Genomic DNA, 11,287 nt, shown 5'->3' with positions numbered 1-11,287 from the left:
ATCACCCGTAGACTGTACATCACCCTGACGGTGTCACCCGTAGACTGTACATCACCCTGACTGTGTCACCCGTAGACTGTACATCACCCGTAGACTGTACATCACCCTGACAGTGTCACCCGTAGACTGTACATCACCCTGGCGGTGTCACCCGTAGACTGTACATCACCCTGACGGTGTCACCCGTAGGCTGCACATCACCCTGACGGTGTCACCCATAGACTGTACATCACCCTGACGGTGTCACCCGTAGACTGTACATCACCCTGGCGGTGTCACCCGTAGACTGTACATCACCCTGACGGTGTCACCCGTAGGCTGCACATCACCCTGACGGTGTCACCCGTAGACTGTACATCACCCTGACGGTGTCACCCGTAGACTGTACATCACCCTGACTGTGTCACCCGTAGACTGTACATCACCCGTAGACTGTACATCACCCTGGCGGTGTCATCCGTAGGCTGCACATCACCCTGACGGTGTCACCCGTAGACTGTACATGACTGTGCTGCTCTTGTTTAATATTTTATCTCATCTCTTGCACAATGTTTCTGCTGTTATTTTCATCACAACTCTCACCTCAGATTTCCTACCAACTGTCACCAATCTCTTCCTGAACCTCAACTTTTCAGATATGTATATTTTCCATTGTATTTTTTCCAGAAATGTTCTAACAATTGGAACCACAAGATTTGAAATGAAGATGCTGCTAGATACATGTCAAGTTATTTCGGATCTGTAATAAAACACAGTTTGTTATCGTGTAATATGATGAGAGTTTTCTCTGGCCAGCTGAGTAATGCCATCCACAGCATTATATTGTATGTCTCTGGAAATAACATACTTCTAGTAAGTGTGTGTGTGTGTGTGTGTGTGTGTGTGTGTGTGTGAGACACAGTATGACTCATTGCAAAATGCACTGAGGCTGAGCATCATGGTGTGTGTTAACTGCCCTCTGACTAACTGGCATATTTCTATATGCTATAGTTTAAACTATGTGATATTATGTCTGACTAATTGGGAAACAGTGTATATTTTAGCCCTGTGAATAACTTCCATTTTGGCATATGAACATGGTTTAGTTATGTCTGACAGTAGCTATGATTACCGTAAATGTGTTATGTGAAGTTAAATGATGTGATGTTCTGTTAGCTCAGTCTCAGTATGACTCAGGGAGAAATTAAATGATGCCTGTTATCCGTGCCCTGACTGCGACATATTTCCATGACCCCGGATCAGTGCAGCCAAGTGTCAAGCTGTTGGTTACATCCCAAATGGCACCCTATTCCCTATGTAGTGTACCCTATTCCCTATGTAGTGTACCCTATTCCCTATGTAGTGTACCCTATTCCCTTTAAAATCGCTATACGGTCAATCTCACATCTGCATTGGCAGTGCAGCATCTACGGTGATATGGGCTCTGCAGAAATAAGGGCATTCATACTTCTTGCGCTTCGCAGAGCAGCGCAGATCTGTTGTGAAGGAAGTTGTCAAGGAAGTGAGTTTGTGTTTATACAGCGATTCAGTATGGAACTCAATGTGGCCTCTGCATGCCTCCAGAGACTCCGCGATTGTGCAACACCATCCATATGGCGCCTCTGACCACATTTTCGTATCAAGCATAAATTGTCTGTTATAGTGCCCTACTTTTGAACAGAGCCGTTAGGGTGCACTACACATAAGAAATAGGGTACACTACATAGGGAAAAGGGTGCCATTTGGAATGTAGACTCTCCCTCTGCTCCCCGCTATCCCATTTGACCCACTTTACTCACTGAAATACAATTTATGATTGACGGTCGGTGACGCATGTGGAGGACTCCTAATAGCTGTGCATTGACATGATTGGTTGACGGTAGGTGATGGTGTGAGGTCTTGTTTAAACACAAACTCACTTCCTTGACAACTTCTCAACTGCGCTCAGTGCGCTGCTAAGCGAAGCGCAAGACGTTTGAATGGGCTGACTTCTGCAGAGGCCGCATCACCGTAATTGCCAATCAAAAATGAGTTAGCGAGCATGCGCCGTTGAATGCACCAGAAAATAACCACCAGAATTCTGGTGAGGTCTTAGAACTACCAGCAGTCAGGCATGTTGTACTACCCTGTTGCACCCCTCTCTGGTGGCTTACATTCAGGCTAAGCAGGTCTGAGCCTGGCCTGGGATGGATGGATGGGTGGATAATTAGTTTGAGTGAATTAGTTTTAAGTACAGTGTTGGGGATCAGGGGACTGTGTGGCTGGACACGGGGGTTGTTGCCAAAATGTTGCACAGATGGTTTTCTGTTACTGTCTGCTTTCTCCTGTGTGTGAATGGGGAAGGGGCTATATAGATGGCGCTTGTAGGAAGGATAGGTTGCTTGGTTGGCCTGTAGGGACCGAACAGTAGCTAAGTGATGCACTTGCACAGTGTCTCCAGAAGAGAGCGTCTTCTCCCCTTCAGAACACAGTGAGTCATACTGTAGAACTATTGAACACAACTAAACCCTATTGTTTCTAGGGACAACCTAGATATGACACTTCATATTCACTATGTAAAGGAGCACACAAAAATAAAATAAAACCCCACTATGCCATAGTACAGTATTACCACACACAGATCAATGGAATCATCTCAGATTGCATAACCATAAAGTTTTTGCACATTGTGAAATCTACTTACGAATTTGTCACATTTTATTTATAGGGGAATGATTGTTCTGTGGACAAGGGGCCTGAGGTTCCAGGAGGAAGAGATGTAATAGAAATCATATGGGTGTTTCCATAGTAGGTGTGACTCATACCACCAGGGACTACTAACTGCTTCTCTGTTCTGAAACTTCTCTCACACCAATCTGACACGAAGGCTCCTTTGATGGTGTCACATGATTTGTATTGTTGTTACAAACTAACTTACACACACAGAGAGGAGGGTTTGCCAAATATAAAACAGAGTCCAGTCATCATTGCTTACATGACTAAGTAATGTAAGTTCTGCCTTGTCTGAACCAAAAAGGCCCCAACATGCCCCTACGGGCCGGTCTCCTGTCCTCTTAGGGCCTATGTCCTGTTTCTGTAGCGTGAGGAAGCTTCATGTACAAGTACATCCCCTGGACAGGATGCTAGTATGATTAAGACCTATTAAGGTTTTATTGGAGTGAAAACCAGCTGAATATACATGTTTCTGTTCCTATGGTGATAGGGATTGTGTTCTGTTATTGTTTGGACTGGGCACAAACGTCAGTTCAACGTCTAGTTTGGATCTATATTTGGTTGAGTTGTCAACTAATGTGAATTCGACTTGAAATCAATCAAAATTCCAGACATGCCCTTACGCTGATTTTTTTCCCCTCTCAAATCCAATCAGATTTCCACATTGATTCAATGTCATCACAGATTTTTGGAGTTGAAATAACGTGGAAACAATTGATTCAACCAGTTTGTGCCTCGTGGGATGTTTTTGCCAACATTTGTCCAGCAGAGATGTCTGTTTGTTCTCCTCATCCAAACCAAACAACACGGCTTTGTGGTCAACTTCCTCAGTGAGGCGCTGATAACGAGAGGATTTATGTGCCCAGTGTCCACAAACACACTGCTGTCTTCCTCTCTCACAAACACACTGCTCACTGTACTCCCTCTCTCACAAACACACTGCTCTCTTCCTCTCTCACAAACACACTGCTGTCTTCCTCTCTCACAAACACACTGCTGTCTTCCTCTCTCACAAACACACTGCTGTCTTCCTCTCTCACAAACACACTGCTGTCTTCCTCTCTCACAAATACACTGCTGTCTTCCTCTCTCACAAACACACTGCTGTCTTCCTCTCTCACAAACACACTGCTGTCTTCCTCTCTCACAAACACACTGCTGTCTTCCTCTCTCACAAACACACTGCTGTCTTCCTCTCTCACAAACACACTGCTGTCTTCCTCTCTCACAAACACACTGCTGTCTTCCTCTCTCACACACACACTGCTCACTGTACTTCCTCTCTCACACACACACTGCTCACTGTACTCCCTCTCTCACAAACACACTGCTCACTGTACTCCCTCTCTCACAAACACACTGCTCACTGTACTCCCTCTCTCACAAACACACTGCTCTCTTCCTCTCTCACACACACACTGCTCACTGTACTCCCTCTCTCACACACACACTGCTCACTGTACTCCCTCTCTCACAAACACACTGCTCACTGTACTCCCTCTCTCACAAACACACTGCTCACTGTACTCCCTCTCTCACAAACACACTGCTCACTGTACTCCCTCTCTCACAAACACACTGCTCTCTTCCTCTCTCACAAACACACTGCTCTCTTCCTCTCTCACACACACACTGCTCACTGTACTCCCTCTCTCACACACACACTGCTCACTGTACTCCCTCTCTCACACACACACTGCTCTCTTCCTCTCTCACACACACACTGCTCACTGTACTCCCTCTCTCACACATGCTGCTGTCTCTCTTCCTCCCTCACACACACACTGCTCTCTTCCTCTCTCACACATGCTGCTGTCTCTCTTCCTCTCTCACACACACACTGCTGTCTTTCTCTCTCTGTGTATGTTTTTATACCAAATCAATCACACTTGCCAATGGCTTGAGAGACTGTGAGAAGTGGATAAGACTAAATAACAGTCTGGAGAGACGGGAATGAGGCAAAGGAAGGTGAAACAACCATCCCTAATCGTAGAGAAACACCGAGCCACTGCCAATGTCCCCCTGGGCTGGAGCAAAGGAACAAAACAAAAGCAAAGACAAAACTGCTTCCTGTCACGGAAGGGTGAACAGGACATGATGAGAAAGCATGGGAGGACGTGTGTGTGTGTGTGTGTGCATGCAGGGAAGTGTCGCAACACTGACCTCTGGGACCAGGCTTGATATAATTCCAATTTTATTTAACAATATAAACTCTATCCCTCTCCCCTCAGTGCATATGATACATTGCATATACATACAGTACTGTACAGATTACTGTAGTCAGTCACATCCAGACAGAAATAATTGTTATACTGTACTATTGACATGTATTGGATCACATCCGGAATGTCTGAAGTCATAGTGTTTGTAGTAGTATATATTGTACATGAGACAAACCGTCTGAGACTCAGTCTTCATAAACTGACGTAATGTGTTATACTGTTGATAGTGGAGTGACCAGACCTAAGAGCTATTCTCAGTTGAAGCTCATCAATAGACACATACTACAACAGCACATCATTTATGACTCTGATCCTAGCTAAACAAACCTTTTAAACTTCACTCACTCTGTTCATCCATCAATGACATGACTATTTCATGATCATCACGTCACTGCTATGCTCATTAAATAGAAGAGACAAAGATGAGGTGGGCCTGAGTGTGGAGCTGCACAGTGGGGACCCCTGCCCTGTCTCTCAGTGTCGCTGCTGGGTGTCACAGCCCATGAACTCCAGGCGCAGGGCTATGTCGTTGAGCCAGCCTCTGGGGTGGATCCGTATGAAGCGGGCAAACAGAGGAGGATCAAAGAGGTTCAGCATCTCCTCATCTGGCTCAATGTTCCCCAAGAACATCTGGGAGGAAGGAGGAGGCAGAGTCAAACAGCTGGCTCACAAAACCCAGTTCGGAAACTCAAAGTTAAACATGTTACAGCGTTGTCACTGTTTGTGCTCTTTACAAAATCAGGTCTCGTAAATCTGCTTGGTTTGCAGATCACATTTTCCCTGCATGCTAAGGAAGGTGTGTGTGTACTGAAATGTAGCCTGTGATAAATCTGATGATAATGAGTGATGTGTGTGTGATACCTTCTCTCTTTGCGTTCCCTCGTCAACCACGTTGGACCAGGAGTTGCCGTTGTCGCTAATGGTTACAGAGAACTCTGTCACCATCATCTGAGTCAGAATAGACCACGCCCCCTGAGTGACGACCCCTGTGATGCGTTTTATAACCAGGAAGTCCACCTGCAGCCACTCATGGGGGTTATTTGCCTGGAGGAGGAGGGAGGAAGTGGGGGTGGGTTATAGGAGGTGTAATACATTAATAGAAACCCTGTGCACAGCGTTTTTTAAATATATGTTTTATTTAACCTTTATTTAAGTAGTTAAGTCAGTTAAGAACAAATTCTTATTTACAATGACAGCCTCCCCCGACCAAACCCTAGCGCCGGACGACGCTGGGCCAATTGTGCGCTGCCCTATGGGTCTCCCAATCACGTCCGGTTGTGATACAGCCCAGGATACAACCAGGGTCTGTAGTGACGCCTCTAGCACTGAGATGCAGTGCCTTAGACTGCTGCGCCTCTCGGGAGCCGTGCAGCTAGGTCCAGATGATAGTTAACACTGTGCACAGCAGAGCAGCTAGGTCCAGATGCTGGTTAACACTGTGCACAGCAGAGCAGCTAGGTCCAGATGATAGTTAACACCATGCACAGCAGAGCAGCTAGGTCCAGATGCTGGTTAACACTGTGCACAGCAGAGCAGCTAGGTCCAGATGATAGTTAACACTGTGCACAGCAGAGCAGCTAGGTCCAGATGCTGGTTAACACTGTGCACAGCAGAGCAGCTAGGTCCAGATGATAGTTAACACCGTGCACAGCAGTGCAGCTAGCAGTCAACCCAAAAAGGTCTGTGATGTTGATGGTATTCTAAATAAAATTATAAAATATACAGATCACAAATTCCAATTGGCTCGGTTCCTCTCCTTGTTCGGGCGGTGTTCGGCGGTCGACGTCACCGGTCTTCTAGCCATCGCCGTTCCATTTGTTTTGTCTTGTTTTCACACTCACCTGGTTTCAATTCCCTAATTACATGTTGTATATGTTCCCTCTGTTTCCCTCATGTCCTTGTCGGGAATTGTTGATTGTTTTGTGCCCATGTGTGTTTTGTTATTTTTGTAAACCGGTAGTTATGTGCATTAAACAGCTCCGGCCATTTACCAAGTTCTGCTCTCCTGAGTTTGACTTCCCTGCCACCAGTTACACACCCCTTGACAGCTATACTTAAACTCTTTAACATCATCCTCAGCTCAGGCATCTTCCCCAATATTTGGAACCAAGGACCCAATCCATAAAAGTGGAGACAAATTTGACCCTAATAATTACAGTGGAATCTGCGTCAAAACCAATCTCTGAAAAATCCTCTGCATTATCATTAACGGCAGACTCTAATTTCCTCAGTGAAAACAATGTACTGAGCAAATGTTAAAATGGCTGCAGACTGCAGCACCCGGCCTCACTGTACTGGACTCAGAAGTCAAATGTCTACTGTTTGCTGATGATCTGGTGCTTCTGTCCCCAACCAAGGAGGGCCTACAGCAGCACCTAGATCTTCTGCACAGATTCTGTCAGACCTGGGCCCTGACAGTAAATTTCAGTTAGTCAAAAATAATGGTGTTCCAAAAAAGGTCCAGTTCCCAGGACCACAAATACAAATTCAATCTACACACTGGTGACCTAGAGCACACAAATATTTACACCTACCTCGGCCTAAACATCAACACCACAGGTAACTTCCACACGGCTGTGAACGATCTGAGAGACAAGGCAAGAAGGGCCTTCTACGCCATCAAAAGGAACATCAACATCCCAATTAGGATCTGGCTAAAAATACTTGAATCAGTTATAGAACCCATTGCCCTCTATGGTTGTGAGGTCTGGGGTCCACTCACCAACCAATAATTAAAAAAATATGATAAACACCCAATTGATACTCTGCATGCAGAATTCAGCAAAAATATACTTTGTGTAGAACGCAAACCCCCAAACAATGCAGATCAGAATTAAGATTATACTACCTAGTTATGAACATCCAGAAAAGAGCTGTTAAATCCTTCAACCATCTAAAAGCAAGCGATGCCCACACATTCCACCACAAAGCCCTCACCTACAGAGAGAAGAGCCCCCTCACAAACACAGACCCCACAGAGCCTCAGGACAGCAACACAATTAGACACAACCAAATTATGAGAAAGCAGAAAGTTAACTATTTAACACAATGGAAAGAATCAACCCAAAAACGGAACAAATTAGAATGCTATCTGTCTCTAAACAGAGAGTACACAGTGGCAGAATACCTGAGTCTGTTTTTAAATGTGTATGTTTATTGTTTTTCATTAAAACCTATAGATAATACTGTGACCATATGAACACATTTATTTTAGGCCATATAAAGAACAGCTATGCATGATGTCATGAAAAGGATCAAACAGAAACCTTGTTTCACATTGTTTAATAAAATACTCATTCAGAAACAGGCTGTAGAGCTGGCTTCACAGTTTCCCTGACAAATCGGCCTACAAGGAAACTCAATGTATCTCGACAACATTGAGTGTGTGAAGGGGTCTGTGTGCGGTGTAGTACCTTCCACAAAAAGTTTCTCTACAAAAACAGAGAAACAGAGAAACTGTGAACACTGCCCACAACATGTGGTTGAAACTGAGCTGCACTTCCTAACCTCCTGCCAAATGTCTGGCCACATTAGAGACACATATTTCCCACAGATCACACAGACCCACAAAGAATTAGAAAACAAATCAAAAATTGATAAACTCAAATCAATCAAATTGTATTTGTCACATACACATGATTAGCAGATGTTAATGCGAGTGTAGCGAAATGCTTGTGCTTCTAGTTCCGACAATGCAGTAGTAACCAACAAGTAATATAACTAACAATTCCAAAACTACTACCTTATACACACAAGTGTAAAGGGATAAAGAATATGTACATAAAGATATATGAATGAGTGATGGTACAGAGCGGCATAGGCAAGATACAGTAGATGGTATCGAGTACAGTATATACATATGAGATGAGTATGTAAACAAAGTGGCATAGTTTAAAGTGGCTAGTGATACATGTATTACATAAAGATGCAGTAGATGATATAGAGTACAGTATATACGTATACATATGCGATAAATAATGTAGGGTATGTAAACATTATATTAAGTAGCATTGTTTAAAGTGGCTAGTGATATATTTTACATAAATTCCCATTATTAAAGTGGCTGGAGTTGAGTCAGTGTGTTGGCAGCAGCCACTCAATGTTAGTGGTGGCTGTTTAACAGTCTGATGGCCTTGAGATAGAAGCTGTTTTTCAGTCTCTCGGTCCCAGCTTTGATGCACCTGTACTGACCTCGCCTTCTGGATGATAGCGGGGTGATCAGGCAGTGGCTCGGGTGGTTGCTGTCCTTGATGATCTTTATGGCCTTCCTGTGACATCGGGTGGTGTAGGTGTCCTGGAGGGCAGGTAGTTTGCCCCCTGTGATGCGTTGTGCAGACCTCACTACCCTCTGGAGAGCCTTACGGTTGTGGGCGGAGCAGTTGCCGTACCAGGCGGTGATACAGCCCGACAGGATGCTCTCGATTGTGCATCTGTAGAAGTTTGTGAGTGCTTTTGGTGACAAGCCGAATTTCTTCAGTCTCATGAGGTTGAAGAGGCGCTGCTGTGCCTTCTTCACGATGCTGTCTGTGTGGGTGGACCAATTCAGTTTGTCTGTGATGTGTACGGCGAGGAACTTAAAACTTACTACCCTCTCCACTACTGTCCCATCGATGTGGATAGGGGGGTGTTCCCTCTGCTGTTTCCTGAAGTTCACGATCATCTCCTTAGTTTTGTTGATGTTGAGTGTGAGGTTATTTTCCTGACACCACACTCTGAGGGCCCTCACCTCCTCCCTGTAGGCTGTCTCGCCATTGTTGGTAATCAAGCCTACCACTGTTGTGTCGTCCGCAAACTTGATGATTGAGTTGGAGGCGTGCGTGGCCACGCAGTCGTGGGTGAACAGGGAGTACAGGAGAGGGCTCAGAACGCACCATTGTGGGGCCCCAGTGTTGAGGATCAGCGGGGTGGAGATGTTGTTACCTACCCTCACCACCTGGGGGCGGACCGTCAGGAAGTCCAGTACCCAGTTGCACATGGCGGGGTCGAGACCCAGACGAGCTTGGAGGGTACTATGGTGTTGAATGCCGAGCTGTAGTCGATGAACAGCATTCTCACATAGGTATTCCTCTTGTCCAGATGGGTTAGGGCAGTGTGCAGTGTGGTTGAGATTGCATCGTCTGTGGACCTATTTGGGCGGTAAGCAAATTGGAGTGGGTCTAGGATGTCAGGTAGGGTGGAGGTGATATGGTCCTTGACTAGTCTCTCAAAGCACTTCATGATGACGGAGGTGAGTGCTACGGGGCGGAAGTCGTTTAGCTCAGTTACCTAAGCTTTCTTGGGAACAGGAACAATGGTGGCCCTCTTGAAGCATGTGGGAACAGCAGACTGGGATAGGGATCGATTGAATATGTCCGTAAACACACCAGCCAGCTGGTCTGCGCATGCTCTGAGGGCGCGGCTGGGGATGCCGTCAGGGCCTGCAGCCTTGCGAGGGTTAACACGTTTAAATGTTTTACTCACCTTGGCTGCAGTGAAGGAGAGTCCGCATGTTTTGGTTGCGGGCCATGTCAGTGGCACTGTATTGTCCTCAAAGCGGGCAAAAAAGTGATTTAGTCTGCCTGGGAGCAAGGCATCCCGGTCCGTGACTGGGCTGGTTTTCTTTTTGTAATCCGTGATTGACTGTAGACCCTGCCACATACCTCTTGTGTCTGAGCCGTTGAATTGCGATTCTACTTTGTCTCTATACTGACGCTTAGCTTGTTTGATTGCCTTGCGGAGGGAATAGCTACACTGTTTGTATTCGGTCATGTTTCCGGTCACCTTGCCCTGATTAAAAGCAGTGGTTCGCGCTTTCAGTTTCACGCGAATGCTGCCATCAATCCACGGTTTCTGGTTTGGGAATGTTTTAATCGTTGCTATGGGAACGACATCTTCAACGCACGTTCTAATGAGCTCACCGAATCAGTGTATTCGTCAATGTTGTTGTCTGACGCAATATGAAACATATCCCAGTCCACGTGATGGAAACAGTCTTGGAGTATGGAATCAGATTGGTCGGACCAGCGTTGAACAGACCTCAGCGTGGGAACTTCTTGTTTTAGCTCCCATTAAACTCCCATATCTACTGGGTAAAATACCACAGTGTGCCATTACAGCAGCAATATTTGTGACCTAATGCCATGTGAAAAGGGCAACCAGTGAAGAACAAACAACATTGTAAATACAACCCATATTTATCTGTTTATTTATCTTCCCAAAGTATTCGTATCGCAAATATTTGCAAAGTGTAAAAAATTCGATAGGATTATGGACTTTCCACTAGTAACTGATCACATCTGGTATATAACTGATCATATCTGGTATATAACTGATCATACCTGGTACATAACTGATCATATATGGTATACAACTGATCATATATGGTATATAACTGA

At 45.3% G+C, this 11,287-nt stretch overlaps 1 protein-coding gene across 1 annotated transcript in view; it reads right to left on the bottom strand.

The window, feature by feature from the left end:
- Window positions 1–4,868: 4,868 nt before the first annotated feature.
- LOC139391200 (coagulation factor VIII-like) overlaps window positions 4,869–11,287 on the bottom strand; it is a 34,281-nt gene continuing 27,862 nt past the window's right edge. Inside the window, exons 25-26 of the mRNA XM_071138813.1 lie at window positions 5,775–5,957; window positions 4,869–5,543 (exon numbers count right to left, since the gene is read on the bottom strand). Coding sequence (XP_070994914.1) covers window positions 5,388–5,543; window positions 5,775–5,957 — 339 coding nt within the window. The 3' untranslated portion in view covers window positions 4,869–5,387. The remainder of the gene's footprint in view (window positions 5,544–5,774; window positions 5,958–11,287) is intronic.

Source organism: Oncorhynchus clarkii, chromosome 31, assembly GCF_045791955.1.
Source record: "Oncorhynchus clarkii lewisi isolate Uvic-CL-2024 chromosome 31, UVic_Ocla_1.0, whole genome shotgun sequence".
NCBI classification, from domain to species: Eukaryota; Metazoa; Chordata; class Actinopteri; order Salmoniformes; family Salmonidae; genus Oncorhynchus; species Oncorhynchus clarkii.
The sequence above is the reverse complement of the archived record's forward strand: the minus strand, read 5'-3'. Positions and strand labels throughout refer to the sequence as shown.